Source organism: Malania oleifera, chromosome 4 (assembly GCF_029873635.1).
Source record: "Malania oleifera isolate guangnan ecotype guangnan chromosome 4, ASM2987363v1, whole genome shotgun sequence".
NCBI classification, from domain to species: Eukaryota; Viridiplantae; Streptophyta; class Magnoliopsida; order Santalales; family Ximeniaceae; genus Malania; species Malania oleifera.
In genome coordinates this window covers 53,650,569-53,673,358 of record NC_080420.1, presented here as the reverse complement: position 1 = coordinate 53,673,358, position 22,790 = coordinate 53,650,569, and the positions used below count along the sequence as shown (strand labels likewise).

General features: G+C 33.2%; 1 protein-coding gene across 1 annotated transcript in view; it reads right to left on the bottom strand.

Annotated features, from left to right (window-relative positions):
• Positions 1-22,362, bottom strand: part of LOC131152862 (phosphoglucomutase, cytoplasmic) — a 28,002-nt gene extending 5,640 nt beyond the window's left edge. The window contains exons 1-11 of the mRNA XM_058104799.1: positions 21,899-22,362; positions 16,226-16,307; positions 14,613-14,668; positions 11,606-11,719; positions 11,434-11,496; positions 8,961-9,080; positions 8,772-8,872; positions 6,904-6,963; positions 6,706-6,805; positions 6,359-6,516; positions 6,182-6,277 (exon numbers count right to left, since the gene is read on the bottom strand). Coding sequence (XP_057960782.1) covers positions 6,182-6,277; positions 6,359-6,516; positions 6,706-6,805; positions 6,904-6,963; positions 8,772-8,872; positions 8,961-9,080; positions 11,434-11,496; positions 11,606-11,719; positions 14,613-14,668; positions 16,226-16,307; positions 21,899-21,979 — 1,031 coding nt within the window. The 5' untranslated portion in view covers positions 21,980-22,362. The remainder of the gene's footprint in view (positions 1-6,181; positions 6,278-6,358; positions 6,517-6,705; positions 6,806-6,903; positions 6,964-8,771; positions 8,873-8,960; positions 9,081-11,433; positions 11,497-11,605; positions 11,720-14,612; positions 14,669-16,225; positions 16,308-21,898) is intronic.
• Between the last annotated feature and the right edge of the window lie 428 nt (positions 22,363-22,790).

The window sequence follows — 22,790 nt, the reverse complement described above, 5'->3', positions numbered from 1 at the left end:
AAAGATCATAATGGCTGGTGTTGGTGCATCCCCATCTTATGAGGGAAGGTTATCTACAAATCCTCCAGTGTTTTGCGGTGAAAATTTTGCCGAATGGAAATTTATAATGACTATATTTGTTAAAGCCTTGAATTGGAGGTTCTGGAAAATTATTACCAGTGAAAGTTATTGATTGTATTAATGTTCCCAAGTCTGAAATTGAGCTAAATGATAATGATAGGACCTTAATGCAAATAATTTTGATGCCATGAATACCTTGCTGCATGCTTTGGATTCTAACATTCTCTATGAAGTTATGGCATGTAATAGTGCTAAAGAGATATGGGAAGAACTTGAAAAGAAATAAAGAGCAACTAAGCAAGAAAATGTGATCACTCCTTGTGACTCAAGCTCAAAGGATCTTGAAGGAGAAAAATGGTGCTTTATAGCTCTAACCGACGATGAGGTAAATTCGTCGCCTTCTACTTTATCAAATAATCCTAGTAATGATTCATGTGATAATTCTAATGATGCATCTGATATTGAATCATGTGATAATTCTGGTAGTGAAAGCATGCCTACTTATGAAGAATTGCAAGTTGAATATGTTAGAATTCATAAGTCACTTGTTAAAGCTAACAAAAGATATTACTGCATTGAAAAAACAAGTATGACGCATCTTTGAAAGAATGTGAGTCAAAATTTCTTGTTGAAAGGGAAAATGATTTAAAAATCAAACAGTTAGTAAACAAGAATGAAAAGTTGGAAATGGAGTTGAATGCATTAAGATTTCAAACTTCAAGTGATAATAATAAAGATCTTCTCATTGCAGAACTTGAACGTAAAGCAAACAACATGACCAAAGAATTTGTGAAATTACAGGATGTTTACAAAGGTCTGAAGAACTTAAAAATTCGAGATCTAGAAAAGAAAATTGTAAAGTGAATTTTGAAATGTAATAAAACAATAACAACAAAGTAAGTCTTAAGACCCACTAGGTGGAGTCAACATGAATCCTTTCCACCAATTTACACGATCATGGGCAATTTCCTCCTAAAAATTCAGAGCAATTAAATTCTTACTATCTCATTCCAAGTTACTTTTAGATCTACTCCTAGCCCTTCTACTACTCCTTACAGTAACTAGCTCATTTATTTTAGATCTATTCCTACCCCAATCCCTCGCAATAACTAGCTCACTCCTCATTGGCGCACTATTTGTGGCATATGTTGTAGATGTCCAAACCATCTAAGTCGTCCCTAACTTATCTTATCTTCTAAATGAGCTACACCTAACTTACCGTGAATATGTTTATTCCTTAAATTATCTTTTAATATTATGCCCCTCATCCACCTAAGTATTCTCATCTTAGCAACTTTTACTTTTTGGATATGTTCCTTCCTAGTCACGCAACATTCTACTCCATATAGCACAACTGGTCTTCTAGTCGTCTAATAGAACTTCCTTTTAATTTAAACTATTCTTTACGATCAAATAACAAGCTCAAAGCATTTTTCCATTTTACCCAACTTGCTTTAACTCTATGCATTACATCTTCTTCAATTTCTCCTTCAACTTGTTGAATAGATCCAAGGTATCAAAATCTACTAGTGTTATTGATTTCATGACCACCAAGTTTAACTTTTTGTCCAATATTCCTTCTACTATGTTTGAAATTGCATTTCATATATTCTATCTTATTTTTGTTTATCCCAAAATTCTCTAGATTCTAAAGCATCTTTCCATAATTTTAACATAGATTGTACTCCACACCTAGTTTAACCAATCAAGACAATATCATATGCAAATAGCATACACTATGGAAATTCCCTAGTCCCTCCCACCTATAGTCCTAATGCTAGTCATTACTTCATCCTACATATCCTTAAGGACATCAATAATACTTGCTACATATGCCATCTTTTTCTAAAATCCACCATAGAACTTCCTTAGGTACCCTACGACACACTTTCTCTAAGTTAATAAAAACTTTTTCTAAGTCAATAAAAACCATATGCAAGTAGTCCCTGTTCTTTCCCTAAAAACTTTTACATTAGTCTTCTTAAAAGATATATAGTTTCTGCAGTAAATATCCTAGGCATAATAGATTGATTTTCTAAGACCCTCATTTCTAACCTTAATCTTTGTTCAATTACCCTTTCTCACAGTTTCATTGTATAATTCATAAATTTAATTCCACGATAATCATTTCAATTTTAAATATCTCCTTTATTTTTGTATCTAGGTATTAAAGTGTTTTCTTCCATTCATTTGATATTTTCTTAATTTTTTTATAATTGTATTAAATAAATTAGTTAACCATAACTCCATTATCACCTAGGCATCTTCAAACTTCAATTAGGATGTTATCCGGTCCTACAACCTTTCCATCTACATTTTTTTAATGCAAATTGAACTTCTTAAAGACTAATTTTGTGAATAATCTCATATTTTTAGTCTTTTCATTTTAACTTTGTGAATAAATCTCATATATTTAATATTGTCCTCATTTGTCAATCCTAAGTTTAAGCCTTTTACTTGGTTTTCAATAAATATCTTACTAAAGTAACTTCACTATCTTTCTTTTATGTTTTCATCCTTAATCAAGATAATATCATCCTCACTTTTATACATTTTATATTACTTAAGTCCTTGCTCTTTCTTTCTCTAGCTCTAATAAGTTTAAATACGTCTCTTTCCTCTTCTTTTGTATCTAATCTAGCACATAAATTGTTAAACGATCTATGTTTAGTTTCACTAACAGTATTTTTTGCACCTTTTCTATTTTCTCACCTCCTTATACTTCTCAAAGTTTTCCATATTTCTACATTTTTGTCATGTTTTATACTAAATTCTTTTTTTCTTTACAGCATTTCAGACATCTTAATCCCACCACCAACTTTCTTTGATAACTGAGAATCTTCCTTTTGATTCACCTAGAATATCTTTTGTTACTTTTTGATAGAGCGAGTTATCCTACTCCAAAGAGTGTTTGCATCTACACCATCCTCTATTGTCTAATCACCATCTTCGATCACTTTATCTTTAAATTTTATTATATTTTATCCCTTTAGGTTCCACCACCTAATTCTCTTGCACTTATATTATCCTTTCTCTTCCATTTTTTAATACATATATCCAACAATAAAACTCTATTGTTGTGACGTTAATCTTTCACCTGGAATAACTTTACAATCCTTACATAATAAACGATCTACCCCTCTAATTAAGAAAAAATCTATTTAACATTTATTTTGTCCACTCTTGAAAGTTATTAAGTGTTCTTCTCTCTTCTTAAAGCAAGTATTCATTCTAATAAAATCATGTGACATAATTAAGTCTAAGATCATATCTCCGGAATCATTTTTATCTTCATATCCATCTCCTCCATGTATACTCTCATAACCTTTGTTATCATTTCCAATGTGTCCATTTAGATCAGCTCCTATGAAAATTTTTTCAATCCTAAATATCCTTTGTGAAATAGCCATCCATATCTTCCCAAAATTGTCTCTTAAGCTTTTCTATTAGGCCTATTTGAGAAGCATAAGCACTAATGATGTTTATTATCTCCTGGCCTAAAACCATCTTGATTTTGACGATTCTATTCCCCATTTTTTTGACATCTACAACACTATCTTTTAAGTCTTTGACTATGATGATTCTTATCCTGTTCTTATGTTTTTCTTTTCCAGTGTACCAAAGTTTAAATCCTGATTCTGCAACTTCTCTAGCTTTCTCCTCTGCCAACTTAAGTTTCTTGGAGGCAGATTACACTAAATTTTCTATTAATCATTGTGTCCACTATCTCCGGGCTTCTACCCCATATTCCAAGTTGCTAATCTAATCCTGTTCTCCTAAACTAACTTCTTTAACCGCCCACATCTAGAATGATGCGGGAACCCTCACATATTTGACACCATACCCGCACTCTACATGGCGCATTGCTTCGAGGCGACAACCTAGCCCACTCTCGCCCACTTTTCCAGTGATTTCCTTTTCCTCAATTACAACTATTCCCCCTAATTGACACTGGTAATGGATGGCCAAAATACCTCCTTTGTTTCTGATGATTGATGAAAATTTCCACATTAGGAATTTGCTTCACCATAAACTGACCATCATCCTTCTCCCTTCATAAAACTCTTCATTGTTCAATCTTTTCCGCATTTGAAGACCTTCATTGTAAGAACCAAAAACCAATAACATTCCCTTGTCTACAGCCTATGCCACGAAACATTGCTGGCAGTGACTTTCCAACGTGCATAATGAATTGCCTGATAAAACAACCACCACCCTGACCCCAGATTTCTATACTGCAGCCAAATGTTCTGAGATTTTCCAGTTTAAAGGAGTTAAGAGAGAGAAATCTTCCTTCTTATTATCCACCAAAGATCTCAAGAGGATGAAATAACTGGATGATTTCCGAGATTTCACCCATGGATGCTCCAATTTTTTTGAACAAAAATCTGAATATCTTCCTATAACCACTAATTATTTCCTTTCTCCAACACAATAAAATACGATTTTCCCCATCACCATTTTCTCATGAATTATTTTCCCCACAAAAGAAATTCCTTTTGACAATTATGGTTAAAACTGAAAATAGATTCTGAGGAAACAGATTTACAATTTTGATGCTAAAAGCATGCCCTCAACATTTAAATGCGACAACAATTTAAAAATTCATGCATACACAAGGCATGATTGTAGAAAGGCATGTGGTGACACTTACAAACCACAAAAAAGAGATTTGAGTGCACTTTGTTTGTAACACAAACATGAATCACATGCACGCGTGTGCGAGCGCACACAGATTTCAAATGCCAAATTCAATGGGGAACAAATGGTCAGTATCTTCACATTGTACAACCATACAAGATTGAAGATAGATACTGTAATCTCAGTGGCACACTAATTGGTTGACAGATTTTGCAACTTGTGTGCATACCATATTTAGGGTTTCGTGCGTACAGGCCACTGAATTATGCATGTCGGATCAATGTAGCTATTGAACGTTTAATTGCCTCAATGTAGCTATTATTGTTTAGTTTCTGTCCAAATTAATCCACATTGGGCTGGAGAGCTTGATCATGTCGTCGGCATGCTTGCTATTGGGGGTGTTAATGGTTTAGATACCCGAATGGCCAAACCAAGGTTCTAAAAATGGCCGAATAAAAATTCAGTTCAGTGTGTTTTGTGAAGTGAAACCGATCCAAACCAATTCTCACAACATCAAACTTAAAAATTAAAAAATAAAAATAAAAATAATAATAATAGATATTTTGCTTGGGTTTTGATTTAGTGTGTGCAATCACACTTTACTTATACAAAACAATCAAAAATATTTGTACATACTAAAAAGCTTAAGCCGTTAGGTTGTGGGCAAACAACGTATATCAGCTTTAACACTCCTCAGCACTTGTAGCTCAATAGCACATGAAGAAATAAACACATGATAAATAACACCAATTACAAGGAATGCAAATTTTTTAAAAACACCACACGGTAAGCATGGAAAATGAGACTAGTAAATAAATGCATATATCAGTTCGGTTTGGGTAATCATTGGTTCATGAACAATAAAAGCTGAAACTGAACTGAAAAGTGAAAACTGTAAAAGAAATGACTCAAAACCGAACTGAACAAATTTGTTAACCAAAATTTTGGCTCAGTTTAGATTGGATTTTGAGATTTTCAAATATTTTTTAACAGCCCCACTTGCTACCGTATGGTGCAAGGCTCAGGCTGTCACATGGGCAGCAGTAGGAAGCACAAGAATAGCATGCAAAAGTGCCCCAGCTTAATTTGGACACAACCAAACAATAATAGCCACACACACACATATGAAAGATACTTGTCTTTAATGAAAAATAAATCATCTGTATTCTTCTTTCTGGTATATAAATATGCAACCCCTCGGGCCACCCAAACAAATGAAAAAACAAATGGCCACAAACGGAATCCAATCCTAGCAACCTGTGTGGGAAGGGCTGGAAGGTAAGGAGATGAGCCACTGAAACGCAATCCCATGCTCATGAGTTATTTGATTAATACAATGCATAATAATTTGTTTTCCAATCATGACTTAAGTCAATATATGGCCTGCTGTATTCACAATATCTTAAATTTCCCTGATCCAACAAGAAAACATACCACAAACAAGCACACTCCTAAGGAAGCAAAACAGAAAGCAGAGAACCTGGCAACTCCCTTTAGACCAGCAGAGAAATAGGGTATAGCTTCAACTGCATTTGCAGCAATGATGGCAACAGAGTCTGATGGAGTAACAAAAAATCTAACAAAGCAAGAGATGTTAGACGGGTTAGTATAAAGCAAGAGAAAAAATACTTTGTTCACATAAAAAGTGCAATGCTACCTTTTACCAAGAATCATGTTGCGATCAGCATCGCCATCAGCTGCAGCACCGAATTCTGGTGGTTCATCTTGAGTGTTTGATGTACCCAATCCCATACGTGCAACCAACTCCTTTGCATAGGTCAGATTGGGATCTGGATGCCCTCCACCAAAGTCCTCCTGTTTTTATGCAGTCAAGCATAAGACAAGGGCAAAAAGAACAAACAAACAAAACAATACATGCATGCATGCATATACACAATTATATATATATATATATATATATATATATATATACATACACATGCATAGCTAAATAAATAATCAAATAGTTCACAGACAAAGATGTCATCCATGAACTTAGGATACCTTTGGTATACAGTTCAATAATGAGCTTTCTTGTGCACCAAGCTCTTCCACAAATATCCGTTTTGCATAGGCTCCAGCAACTCCATTAAGTGCATCATAGCTTCAAACAATGAACAGAAATCATGGCATTCAATAGATAACAAAAAGAAAATGTCAGAAATATTAAAATTTACAAATGATGCCGGCTCATCTACCTACCAGAATGTGAAATTTGGAGATGAAAGCAGCTTCTGGATCAATTGAAAATCAAAAATTGACCTGGTTCATAGAGAGAAACAATAAGAATCAGATTGTATATAATTTATTTAAGCTCATTCTACAAATCACAAGGATGGAAAATATTACAAGTGAAAATCTAGAATGGCTGATATACCATCCAAAAAAAAAAATGTATAACAATTAAATAAGAGAGCTTGCTTTTCCACTGGACACGACTTAGGACACTAGGCTCTTCTACTTTCTCAATCTGGATTCCACTAAATTGAAGATGTAGCCACTTTTACCGCAAGATCAGTGAATGAATATCTCAACCAGTCCTCTCACACCAGGAACTTTACAACAAATGGAAAATTTTTATCCAAGGATTCACTGTATGGAGTGATCTTACACATGATGACTCTGATATATCAGTACCTCATTAGGATTCCAATAGTTCCATACTTCCATTTGCAGAAGTTAAATAATCATCTGTGATGAATTAATCACAAGTTATAGTCCAAATGTGTGAATGCGGACAAATACTTTTGGAAAGGGACAAGAGATCTCAAGCAATGAAACATGAAAAAACTTTGCCTCTTCACTGCTTTGTGGATGAAAAAGTTGAAATATTTGACGGGAAAAAACAGGCACACACACAACACAAAATGAGTGCATTTCCAGATTCTTGACATCTTCACCACTTTATATTTCAAGCAGAGTCATTCATGAATTTCACCTCAGTCCCAGTCCTTTTATATGGGTTGTGAAGCACTGTCACTCTATGTGCTGAAGACATTTATGAAGCAACCAAAGGGGAGAACATAGCTGTGGAAAGGGCTGATTACAACGAGTACAAGACCCAGTGGAATAGAGACCTGGCCACTGTCCCACCGAATCTTATGGCTGATTGAAACCAAGAGATTTAAGCCTATGATGCCCAACAGGACCCAGGTGGAATTAATGATCCGACTTTTTCATTTAAAGAACTTCAGTGATTTTTTTTTAGGGTAAATTACGTTACCTATTACCCTAATATGGAAGCATAAGCTGCAAACAAGAAAATTCATGAATTGATAACACAATGGCAAGAAAATAAAGCAGTTCAAAAGGAAAAATAAGAATAATTAAGGCCCACTTAGTTGTGGGAAACAATTCTTATTTTCCAATTTAATTTTTTAAACAAGTATAAAAAAAGTTAGCTAATTTTTGTATAAAACAAATGACCAACAAAAAAAGGTTTTGACACATTTTACTCTTGGAAATAATTTTTTTTTATTTTTCAAATAATTACAAAAATGCCGCCTTGTTTTCCAATTTTCTAAATTTATGTAGAAAATTTGGAAAACGTATTTTTATTTTTTTTCTAGATTTCTCTGCATTTGGGAGCATGGAATTCAAATCTTGGACTTTGATTTTGTGAGGATTATGACAAAATATACTATAAAATTGCATTGAGTTTTTTTAAAACTACACAAATCCATATCCAAGCCCCAAAACCCATGTTCCCAAATATTACCTTACATAATTTTTTGGGAAATGGAAAAAGTTCTGTACTTAGTTTAACATCTAGAAATAATAAAAAAAAAATGTTTGCATGATAAAACAAACTCTTTATTTTCCATCTTTTTAATATGAATCTTGGACACTAAAAAAAATAAAATTTTAAAATTATTTAAAAAACAGAAAATGAAAAATTGAAAATGTTTTCCACAACTAAACAGGCCCTTAGTAACTACTATGGTTTCCAAAAATTAAAAACTTCCCTTCACTGCTTTAACTGAATTGAATTGAAATTAGTGAAATTGATGAGCATTTAACAAATTCTGTTCATAAAAAACAGGTAGGAATTTTTTATCCCATAAGCTTACTTCATTAGTTTTACATAATCACTTGCTGAATCAAAGACCTCAACATCAAATTGTCCCTCAGGCCCAGCAAAGCTGGAAGTGCCTATTTCAGAGATATCCACCTGCATTATTTATACAGCACAAAAAAAGAAAAATATAAGCAGTTGCCATGGGATGAAAATAATGAACTGCTAATAATGCATGTAATACATTGGGTAAATCCTCTGCAATTAAGTACTCCTTTATTGTTTTTGTGTTCTCATAGATCTTATCAGTAATACCCTCCGGTGCAGGTCCACCATTTTCCATGTTATATTTAATTCCAAAATCCTGCAATAAATAACAAAGAAAAAATATTATGACTGTCATTGTGTCAACGGAGTTTTGCATCTAGGTACTCTAAATCAAAACAGCAGCACAAACTTTTTGCATTTCAAATAACATTTTCAAATTTTATTTCCTACTAATAAAAGGACATTAAATTTTTCTTACCATCCAATTTATTTGCTCAATGAACTGCATAGATTAAGAGATATATCCTGTGGAAAAAAGTTTATTTTTGAACAATGGTCTGTTAAAGCTATACATTTTCACTAGTATGTAATCCCATGAACACAGGTGGTGTAAATATTTTATTGGCATTCCAAAATTCACGGTCTTTACGGCATCCACTATCTCCTCACTACAAATCTTGATTTCTGCCAACATATAGACCTAGTTTATGCTAACCATTTACAATTCCCAGGAATGTAACTGTTATAGCAACACAACCATAAATGGGAAAGAGTGATGGAAGTGATAAAAACGAGTGAAAGCCTTTTAAGAGCTTAGCTTCTTGTCTTCGGCTTTTAAAAAGTTGGCTACCTTTTTTTTTCTCTTTTGAACAAAGAGTTGGCTTCTTTTTCATCGTACAATTACATTTATCTATTTCAAAAAAAATAAGTAAACAAAAAAAAGTGAACATTTTGAAATTATCAATATCCATATGGTGATAGCACCTCTAAAGCACCGACACTTCAACAAGGGGAAGTGTCGGTGTCCAACACATACTGGGCACCGACACTCCAACACAGCCCTGACACACATCAAGCACTTCTCAAGCTTGTTAGTCTTGTTTTTATATCTGGAGAAGCATGGAACACAACAAATTTGAAGTGTCCAAGACTTGCATAACATGATGGGTATTAGTACAAGGAAAAAATTAAAAAAATTTTGGAGCCTTGTTGTAATATTATCAAATTTTGAGAGATTTCTTATATTTAATAAGAAGGGGAGCCTAGGCGCAACAGCAAAGCTGTCGCCATGTGACTTGGAGGTCACGGTTTCAAGGCGTGGAAACATCCCCTTGCGCAAATGTAAGGTAAGGCTGTGTACTGGTCCGCCCCTTCCCCAGACCCTGCAAACGTGGGAGCTTTATGCGCCAGGCTGCCCTTTTCTTTTCTTATACTTGACAAAAAAATAAGATATATTGTCTAAATAATATTGTAACTTGCATGTATCAATGAAGAGTCTGAAAATCAAAGAGGCCATATTTGTCAACATAAATTGCAGGTTAATGATGCCTTAATACTACTTTTTTCAAAGACCAGAATTAAACATGTAAAAATTCATATATGGTTTTTATCTCCATGGCATTGCTGGGTCCTGTCTTGAATTGTTATTTGACATGTCAATGTGTTTGTCAGACATTTGTGTCGTGTCCATGCTTCATAGGATAGTCTGTTGTATCCTTGTATGTATCTGTATGTATTTTTATACAAAAGAAGCAGTAACTCATAAATGCCAACAGGAGTAAACAACCCTTATTTAGGGCATAAGCACTTTAAATTCAACCACATGAATTTCTATTATGATTGCTATTTGACAGGGGAAAAACTACAAGAAACAGGTAGGCTTGTAATTGATATTTAGAGCTTGGAGAAAATTATCACTAGTGTCTGGATTGATAATTTTTAATTGACATATTTAATCTGATGCCAAGGGGCAACTGCTGGATTTTTCAAGACATGTTTGATAAAAAGCTAATGTAGTCTATCTTCATCAGCCACCAATATGTACTATGATTAATTGGAACTATAGACATGCAAAGATCATAAAGCATGTTAAGAAAACAAATGTTTCCATTTTCCAGTGATTGCCAGCACTGACATTATCCATGCATAGAACCATGAAAGTGCATTAATAATTTGCCCATTCTTTTATTTGGTTAGTTCATGACTTCATGGACACTGAAGGTATAAAGTTCCGTAAGAGATGCATTCTAGCGAATTTCTCTCATCCTACTATGTGCAATTTCGAACAGAAGAGTGGGCGCATTTTACAGAGTGAATTTCATGCATATGAAGCAGACAGTACAGATGACTAGTTCTCAATCAACAGCAGAGAATGGATCCCTGATTTCTTATTATTACAACACTTCTGACCCTGCAGTTTTTGCATTCCTACTTTTTAAATTTAGAACATTAGCAAACAGGACATGTGGACTGCAGGAGGATGCAGCAATCGAGTCCAGCTTTTCTACAGTAAGGAGAATGCCTCATGGTCAAAGAACTATGAGGAAGTAAAGTTACTCTATGTCAAAACGGTGAAACAGTAACAGTTCTAATTACAAACAGAACTATTTTCCTGAAAAAAAAATTAAAAAAAAAAAAAAAACTAGGAGACAAAGCCAGATTGCACCTACCTCATGTGGACCACCTGGATTATGACTTGCAGTGAGTATAAATGCCCCAGAGGCCTTTGATCCCTGATTTTGGAGGTAACAAGAAGACATTATTAAAATATTCAAAAAGGGAAAAGTGTAATTGTTGGGGCAAGCACAAGTAGATACAGCCAATTGAAGCAGATTGGCTTACATCTTGCCCAACCCTTTCACGTATGACAGCTGATACAGCAGGGGTCGAAAGCAATCCATTTTGACCAATCCAAACACCCCTTACTCCATTTGCAGCAGACATCTTGACAATAATCTGACAGTTTTTATAAAAACAAAATAAATTTAATAACCTGCATTTAGAGGCAAATAACAGGATAGGGAAGGCTGGGAGCCTCAACCATGCCTAATCCTAGAAACAGGTTATTCACCCTTGACAAGAAATAACATAAACAGAAACCTAGCTACCACTAATGCTAAAACGAGGCCCCAATAACTAGGCTTCGGATTCAGGCACAGTAGAGGCATCACAATAATTTTCCATTCATATCCAAAGTCATTCAAATGAATCAACCACCATTGTCGCATGAGAGTAAATACAGAATGCACATACAAATATCATACATTAATATATATAAAAGCTGAAGTGTATGACTGCTGCCTCAACTATGGCATGGACGGCAACTCCTTTCTCAATTGCCCCAACTATGATAATTCCAATTAATAGTTTAAGAAATAAAAAAAAATTAAAAGAAAAGATTGACAAAATTTTCTTCAATATAACATGTAACAAGAAAATTTCAAACAAACACTGAATTTGGAAAGCAAAATTAACTTTTATTTTCTTGAAATATGCTTTGATTTTATATTCTTAACTGTTATCTTGTTTACATTTCTAGAAAAGACATAATTTAAATTTTTGAAAAGCAATGCATTTGGAAATGGAATTATAAGGTAATAAATATGCTTAAATATACCAACCAACTAAAAAAATATTGCTCAATATATATTTACTAATACATAGTCTCTAAATACTATAAAGAAGATTCCTCCTTTCGTGCCTTCTTTCAAAAATGTCAACTTATCCATATAACTACCCATAATTATCCAAAAATAACCCTGTAACTACTTATAAATATCTCAAAACGCCCTTATTCTTATGTCAAATCTACCCCTATAGCTACACATATTTATCCTAAAACACCCCTGTAACTATCCTTATAATTTTTAAAATACCCTTATAATAAATATAAAATTAAAAATTAAAATATTCTTCAACCCTTGACTATTTTCTTTATATTTTTAAAAAAAAAATTAAAAAGAAAAAAAAAACCATAGAGCTATGTGTGCACGGCTAGTATTCATTAAATCCATAAGAAAGAGTGATTTAGGGACGCTAGAGGTCATAGGAAGGGTAGCCTGGACCTAGAATAACCTAGCACGATGTAGTGAGAAAAGATTTGACAACACTCCAACCTACTAAGGGTGCTGTCATAGGTTGTGCAGAATGTCAGAAAAGAATTAATAATGCTGACACCACCCGTGGAACATCAGGTTTAGTCGTTGATATAAGACTCATTAGGCAAATAATCCAAAATTAAGAATCAGAATACTAACACACAAATATGAAATTCTAAATAGGAAATGTATGTGATTGAAAAGATTAAGTGCTTAACATCTAATTTTCTTAAAGTTCTCTATTACTCCAATTAGTTTAAAATTATCAAGTAATTCCTTACTTATGGAACATTATCTATCTATCTATCTATCTATACATTAAACCTAAAGAAGAGAGTGAACACACGTCGACATGAGGTTTTTCATCTTTCTTTCTTTTTTTCTTTTCCTTGTTTTCTGTTTTCCTTTTAATGCTCTCTCTCTCAAAAATAATTAAATAATAATAAAGTATGGGCACATGTCAATAGGAGACTTTTCTTCTTTTTTTTTTTTTTACATTTATTTTCCTCTCTTTCTCTCTCTCAAATAATTCAATAAAAATAATAAAGTAACAATATTTGGAAGACTATTTAATTATTAACAAAGTTCTAAATTAAATCTAAGTTGGGAATGGAATAAAATTGCTCTATTAACTATATTCTACTTTTCACATGGTTGTTTTTATGTTTTTTCTCATACTCTTAATTTTTCAATGTTCTTTCCATGTATCTTGCTAAACTTGTGTATGTAGGTATAGAGGTACACTACAAGCAGTAAGAATTAATATTATTTATTCTTAACCTAATTGAGTTACTATTTCCTGCATTTAAAGCCCTCTATTCATTATTATCAATTAATTTTGTTCATCCTAAAATGTTCTAATACTAATTCAAGTCCTTGTCATTGTTTTCAAAGGTTCTACCAACAAAAAAATTGGATTTTTAAAATTTTATTCTAGAAATAATTGACATAACCCTCTCAACTCTACTCGATGTTAGCAGAATTCATATCTAAAAGTTGAAATATTATATTGCTGGCAGAATTCTACTGCAAAATGATTATTTTAGATAGTCAATTTATTTATATTTGATTATATTCTCTATGCAAGTAGACCTATACAAATATTTAATTTTTGGTTAAAACAATATAAAAAGAAATTCAATCACAAGTGATTCTATTTTATTTTGCTTTTTCAATTATGATTTAGTTTATACTTTTGATTTTTCAGTTATTACATAAATTATTCTATAAATCCCACACAACTAATATACAAATTATATTAAATTAAAGTTCCATGAATGTTCCCATGCATACCACAGGATTAAGGCCTGGTGACATTGAATGCATGCATAAATATTATCATGGAATTGCGCAAAATTGCTTAACCTAATGCCCAATGAAACCCAGCTCAATTTTGAGACACTCCCAACCCCCAGAGATAAGTTAAAAAAATGACAATCCGTGCACATCTGATTGAATTTGTTTGAAGTAAAATAATCTATTCAAGAAATCTCCATAAAATAACATGAAAGACTGTTTAGCTTGAGCATTAGTATATTTATACGTCCATTGAAAAGTATCGAGTAAGAATCCATTATTCAAGTTCAATACTGACAACAGTGCTAATAATAACATGACATTAAACTAGAAATATGCATATGCAAATTTGTTGGTTCAGCAAAATAAAGATAAAAGCATAAATCATATTAAAAAATAAATAAATAAATAAACAAACTGTACATGCTTATTTAAAAACAATATTACAAAACTACCTGAATGGCATCCTTTGAAAAATAGCGGCCGTCACCAGAAACAACAATTGTTGCGCCTGCATTCATACAATTTCAGATTAATCGAAAATTGAATTCCTGTGTTCAAGAAAATTTAAATGAGTAAAGTAAGACGAAAAATTGCATTCCACACAAAAATACAAACTTAAATCTCCTTCTCCCAATGGAAGAAATTAAAATATTTTTTTAGCACTTCAGAGTCCAAAAGGGTGGAAAGGTTTACCAAAGTAGACAACATTAAATAAAAATCAACTCATAAAATAAATTTAAAAAAAAAAATCAAAATCAACAGTATATGGACTGTACTAAACTCAAAAGAAATTATAAGTTGCAAGCCAGAAAACAATGGTTCTCATTTTAATTAAAATCTCCAGTCTTAACAATTAAACAACAATTCCATATTTTGCACTAATATGGATTTAGTGAAACTGCCCAGAGATTTGTGAAAAGCTTCACAGAAAAATTGGACATGGCTGTGGCTGCCTACAATTAGGCTAAAAGAAATGTAACAAAAATGAACTACAAGACATGACTGGACCATAGGCCAGACATAGACTGATAACATATGTACACCATCCAACTTAGTAAGCTTATATTCTCAAACCAAAAAAACTTAATTCTGCACAAAGCAAAGCAATTTTCTTCAGTATTGAAAATAGCAGATTCAGTTCTATAGAAAAAGCTGCTATAAAATTCTTCCGATGCAGATGATGGCTTTAAAAATAAAAAATAAAAAGATAATGAATTTTTTCATCAATATAAACTACAATGGAGGAACACTATTACATAATTTCATTGATTACATTTCAGGAAAATTGGAGAATTTTGAAATTAATAATAAAGGAAACAAATTTTGTAACCAATATAGAATTCAAAAATGGGGACCAATAGTGCATAATTCATTACAAAATTTTATGAAAATTAGAAGAATAACCAAGAGATGTTATACTCATTATCAAGTTGGGAGGAAAAGCAAAGATGAATCTTTTTACTACTTTTTGACAAGGAAGATGATTTTAATTCTCTAAAAATAATAGAGAAATAAGTGGATGCAAAATATATTTCTATACATGCAAGTGCACGCATGCAGCCGCACGCACAGAGAGTCATCTCAATCAGCAAGGAACATTTCTCAAAAATGATTCAGGTACATATCATGATTTCTTTAACTAGAAAAATATGGCAATAAAAAATATAAAAGATGAATTAAAAATTAAGAATTAATAACTAATTTCTATTATAACTAGTTTTTTTTTAAGACATTGACTTTGACAAACATTCTATTACTCTAAAATTTTAGATACTTCAGGCAATGAATTCACACAGAAATCATTAATCAGATGCAAATAAATCACAAATTTAGGAAGAGGCACTATTTCAAACAGAAGGTATGTCTCAACATTTGAGCCTAAGTTGTATGTGCTATTTGAGCTTTCAAGCCAAACCTCAACTCAATGCATGAGCCCCCAAAAACCAAAACATCTCCTTGCAATCGTAATTTGGATGAAAACTGTAAGAAATCAAAACATCACCTGATACCCTACCATCTTAATACGTATACTAGTCAGCTGTATCATTAACAAAAGATCCCCTACCTCTGATTTTATCTGCGGAAAGAGCATTGAATGTTGACTGAACAAAATTGTGCAGGTAATTAGGCTGCAAGAATACTTTAACCTACAAAAGTCCAGCCAACACAAGATTAGATGGAGAGATAGGAAGTTGTTCTAGAAAAATAAAAACACAGAAGTGAATATCCTTACAAAAATTTAGATAGACATAGCCCGGCGTTCAATCTTTCTTCAATGGTGTTTATATTTTAATGCTTTTCTTTTCTTTTTTTTTGGGGGGGTGGGGGGGGAGCAGGGGGATGGTGCCTTATTTTCTGGTTTTCACAAAAAAAAATAGTGGAATGGTTGGAACTTTTCTTGAATATTTAGCAAGAACCATGTTGGTTTCAGAACAGGTAGGTCTTCACATATATGTCTTCATCATTTCAGATTAGTAGGGTCTTCATCAGACTAGTAGGGTCTTCAACACTCTTCAAATGTCACAACAACTTTGTAGATCTTACTGCTGTTTCAAACATTCATGGGTTTGCTTCTGGATTTTCTTGGATTCGCTTCTCATTATGGCCGGAGTTCTTAATTTAGAGGACTTCACCTAGTCAAATTGCTTTTCCAGAAAAATTAGGCTGTTAGACTTATATCTATGTCTACATCATTCCAGATTAGGAGAGAATTCAACAGTTCCAAATAAAGCGCTATGGTCTTGTTTTAATTCAATTTTGAAGAGAACACTGCCATTTCAATAATTAATGGACTGAAACAATCATTGAAGGCTATTCTTTACTCAAACATTATGGTTGCAGCTTCTCAGAATGTCCAAAGATCTTGATTGGTGCTTCATCCTTGCTGCTTCATGGCTGCTGCTTCTATGACTTTGCATTCTCTTGTTCGAAGGTCTGCTTATTTTTTTATTTATTTGCTTTAATTTCATGGATGCAATTAGATTGCATTTGGTTGGAGGGAAGTATAGAAGAAACCTATTTCTGTCCTTTGTTTGGCTCAACAGGAGAGACGTGTGGAAAGAAACAAGAATATACCATTACATACAACGACGCTTGCTACAGGCCCACTTCTTTAAATTATTGGAGATTCAAAACTTTTAGTAATTTCTATTCATTTCTCTCCATTTTTCCCCAATTTGTGGAAGAAACAAAGTGACCCTCACCATTTTTCTCTCAACTTCTTTCCACAATCCGAACTGAAAGGAATGAATCTATTCCTCTTCATTCCGCCCTGATCTAGGGGAGAATCATTTTCTGCTCAAACTTCTCTTTCATTATACTTGCAGCACACTGACTAAAGTCTTTTCTTTACTTTCTCACTCTTGCTCAGAAAATTCATTAGAACAGTTTGCTGAATGATGCACTAATCACAAAGATATGCCACATATTTTAAAAGGAATAACATTATGTCATTAGATCATGTCACGAAAAGGCTTGAGTGAAATGTTATTAGTATTATGGTTTCATACTGCAAAACAGAGATAGCACACAAATATAGCAAATTATTGGAAGTGTCATTGACATTAAATACCAAAATGGAACAATGCCTTTTTTTTTTAATTCTTTTTTGGTTTTATCCTGTTTGTTTCCTTTTCTATCTCTTCTAGCAAGTGAATTGTGAAGATGAACCATTTCAATTGTCATTTAAAATCCACAAGATTTATATAATGTGAATTAGCTCTCAACTATAGAGTACAAGCCAATCTTCCTTGACTTTCAAGCTCAAGCTCCACAACCACAGAAGCAAGAAATTTTTACATTAAATGATCAATTGTTGTTTCCTTGGCCTCTCAATTTTTGCATGCAGAATACTGATAAAAATGTATACAAGAATAGAATTCAAATATCAAGAAAAAACAAGAAAAATAATATAAGTATACATGTATATAAACTAAAACAGAAAATAAAGAAGTTAAAAGGAAATGAGGAAATTACAGGAAAAGATAAAAACTCATTAGGCTTTTTAAATTCTCAATCATGCAAGCTATCCCAAATGTCATTTCTTCCCAAAAACTAAACAATGAAACACACTTAGAAGACAATTCCAAATCCCTGAAAGAAAGATTACATAATAAAAATCTGACAAACTAAGTCCTAAATTATGCCTACACATATGATAAACGCGAAATTATATCAGGTATGATCCCCATCATTTCCCCCAAGGTGGGAAAAGACTCACCTAAAGTGAGGAAAAATGGATATAGAATTCAAAAATATTTAGAACAAGGCAACACAACTCATCCTTGATAAACTAGGTGGATTCGGAAGTGGGTGATCGGTCCACTTCACATGGTATAACCCCCATGTATAGATACAACATGCTCATCCTCTAAAATAATCTTAACACAAATTTTGAGGCAAAAGAAATGGATAAAGGAACCAAAGATGATGATGGAGCTGATCCACAAGGAGAACCGTCTGCATGCACAAATAAAAGCTCAATTGCACCTCAATAAGGTGTAGTCATCAACATCAAATATAGCACTAATGCTCAAAATAGAAAATAGTTCAAGTATAAAAGCATTAAAGCCGAGATGATACATAATGTCAAAAGGACCGTGTGCCCAGGGTATGCAATTTCTTTTAAAAAAGTGCTTTGGGTAATGCTCGGGTATACAGGTGAAGTTGCAATCACCCTCAATAGATTCAACATGCCTACAATGAAGACGAGTCTCCTTTACCATGTGGCACGCAGTAAGAGAAGCAGGTGAGAGCTGACACGCAATGATGGCCAAAACAACATGCTAACGCAGCTGCTTGCTCTAGCAAGGATTGATTTCCAACAATAGTGGGCTTGTGATGGTGAGGAGATGTTGGTAATCAACAGTTAGTATATGAGTGTCGCATGTGATGTCAGTACAAAGGCTCAATAATGGTGTTGATGGATGAGCGGATGTGGTGTTGATGGGTGAGAGGCTGATGGTTGTGAGTGACTGCAACGAGGGTGGAGTAACCAAAACTCTAATACCAATTAATTAAAGACTCATTAGCACAGAAAATTGGCAGGAAAATAACAGAAAGCAATGGAATTAAAGGCAATTAGACTGAAAATGAGAGAGAGAGATAGACAAAGAAGGAAAAGGGAAAATAAAGGCAAAAGGTGAAAACTCAATTGGTTATTTCTTTTAAATTCTCAATCATGCCAGCTATCCCAAATGTTACAGGATGAAGGCTTTATAGAGGACTTCCTTTAAAAACTAAGGAAACAAAATTAGGAAGCAAGATCAAATCCCTGAAATTGCAGAATAAAATCCAAAAAAAAATTGATTATGCCCGTGTCTATGGTAAACATCATTCCCTCTAAAAATCAAATCTGAACATGAAAGTTGAAGGTCCAAGAAGGAAGCAGTTCCCTACCCTTTGTCTCTTGTGCTTCCATTCAAAACCAATTCAGAAAACCCCAAAAGCGAGCTCTAAGAGAGAAGAGAGAGAAAAAGAGACAGTATGGGACTATGGGGATAGAAAACCAAAGTCCATGTCAAAACATAAATCTCTAGGGTGCATCTAACTTTTCCTTCTCAGACAGTAGCTATCCTCTAGACTACTTTCCCAAGTTGTGGCTCTCCATTGGCTTGATCGTGATCATTCATTGTTTCTAAATCAGATTCATTGATTCAAGGTATTCATTCATGATTTCATCTTCAAAACTGAAAAATTAATTTGGCCTCATCCAAAGGATAGGCTGTTGTTCACTTATCTGAGATTGTGCTTACAAAAAAAGAAGCATTGTTTTGCAAAATTAATTAAGATGGACTTTTTTTATTTGTCATAATGTAATCCATTGAATTTTGGATATTTGACAAGGATTTGTCTCACTGATTTTGGATAAAGTTAGGTCCTTTACAGTTTTGTCCCTTTATTGTGTTTGGTCAAATCTAAGAAGACTCATCAACAGAGCAATGCATGAGATGATGATATTTGGAAGTATTTGAATCGGGGCTTAGATCAATTGCTTCTTGTCAGTGAGGATGCAGTGGACCTCCAAGGCATTTTTCAGTGTTATTTCCATCCAACACAAAGGTATTTATCTAGGATTTTTTTATTTAGTAAACATTCATTTCTTTTAGCAATTTATTCAGAAGTACTAAGAGTTTCCTTTTCAACATCTTTATGGGAATCACTAAACTTAATGGCTGGCTACTTTGTACTCAATTACTCAAAGTATGGTTGCTGGATAGTGTGGGTGTGCCACTGGCAGTAAGGAGGAGGCTAGCTACTGTAAAAAGTAAAAGTTTGTAAAGCATTAAGGCCATGTATTAGTTACGGTCTGGTGACCGTAAACATTAACTTTTTCTTACTTATCATTGTATTTTATCACCAAATGAAATATATATGCAGTTGTAACTTTCATAAGAGGTGCGTAAATGTGTGGGGATGGAGCTCTTTCCCACAAAATCACACAAACACGCTACTGAAGTTTCAAATTTATTGTAATTGGCTGGATGGGGAGATGAAAGAAAACAGAAAAACAAAATCAGAGTTAGCAGAAAATCAATCTCAATACTTCCCTTCATTTTGAACAGTATTACATGTGAAATGTGAAATATATATTTTCAACAATATCTTAAGCAAAATGTAAAATATATTTGCAGCAAATGTTGAGCTCTAATTGTGTTCTTTGTAATTCAGTTAAGTGAAAAAGTAGCAAAGACTTTAATGTAATATATAACTGGAGATTTCTTAGTAGACTTCTTAAATCAATGAAATTGGGACCTAAATAATATTGATATAAAATCTGCGGATGCATTTTTTTATATATAATTTCTAATAGATTTCTGTTGTGGTGATCATGATTTGATAATAGTTACTAGACTTTGTTTAAATCTATGGAATTTTGATTGTGTTCTATTCAATTTTCTCATGATCATACGAGTGTTTCAGCTATTTGATCATTATAATTTAACTCATGTTAAGTATAAAGCAGTTATCAAAATGACCATTTAATTGAACATTTCAATCTAACACATCTTTAAGGTAATTATCAATCATCATTTTTTCACTAACAATTAACATAATATAGGCTAAATAAAATGATTTTAACTTTACATATTTTTCAGCCTGGTGTATGGCATGGGGGCCTCTCTTAGAGACTCCATGCTATGGTTGTTAATCATCCCTGAGAATGACGTCCTAGTTTCCCATATGAGAACAAAGTCAATAAACAAAACAATGTAAGAAGTTGAATTTCAACCAATATATAAACAAATCAATGCAGTGAGATGATCACAAAATATGTTTCTTTCCCACATCATATAAGACCATTGACTAACTTTTTACAGTTAAAAACAGCTGCATCGATTTATTATTATTATTATTATTATTATTATTATTATTATACTGCCCTTCTCTGATTATCATGGATATCGGAATATTTTTTAACAATTAACATAAAGACTCCCAGATCCAAAAAGTGTGATCTGCAGGTGCTCCTAAACAGAAAGCAGAAACAAGTTAAAAGATAGGTGCGGCAATCACAGCAGACCAAATGGACACATCGTATACAGCTCGAGATTACAACCCAATTTAAAAGAACCAATTAAACGATCTACATATTCAGAGATCAAATCACAAACTGAACAATCAATAAGCAGAACGATCTACACTTCAAAGCAAGATACCGAAACAATTAGAACCATACGAAAACGAGATCGAACATTAAACAAGAAACAAAACAATTCCACGCATAAAAATCTATCACCTTCTTCCTGAGACCGGAGGTTCCAGGTTTCTGGCCATCGATCGGCGTGGTCTCCACGCGAGAAACTTTGAACATCACCATTTCTTCCTCTCCGTGAGCTCAAAAGCAGAGGGGAGAGATTTAAGAGGGAGAGGGAGATGGAGGGAGGGGGGGGACAGAAGTGAGCGGAGGATGGGGAGTGTCGGTACAAGGTAGAGGAAGGGACAGGAGATTCTTTTGCAGAGGGAGGTGGCGAGAGCTGTTTTGAGAGTGAGTGAGGGGGATACGAAAACAGGAAGGGGATAGATAATAAGGGAAGTTTTGAAACCGCAAGTAAGCGTGCTTGGACAACAGCGGTTCAAAGGCGGGTTGTCAGGGCCCGGGGGAGAGCGCTTCCCACGGCTGCGCCACCGCAATCCCGATGGATCAATGCTTAGCAGAGAAAAAAAAAAAAAAAATCCCGGTTAATCAAAATATTAGGAAAATTATAGGAAATTCTTTCTGGTTTAATATAAAAAATAAAAATAAAAATGAGTTATTCTAAAATTTGTTATGATCACTAAGTCATTATTTAGTTGTAAAAAATAATTTTTAAAATTTATTTTATTTTTAAAATTATAAAAAAAAATAACTAATCTTTTTGTCTGGCAACACTTGTATAAAAATTTAAAATAAACAAAAAAAATTACACTATTCACCTTGAAAATAATTTTATTTGTTGTTTCTAACTTTTCAAATAATTACAAAAACAACCGTTTATTTTAAATTTTTTAAATTTATGTGTGAATGGTAGAAATCATCTTTTTATTGTTTTATAATTTTTTTTTATTTTTAAACTTTGTTTAGGAGCATAAAATTTAGATCTTAGAATTCAAATGAATTTAGATAAAATATAGTATAAAATTTACAACAA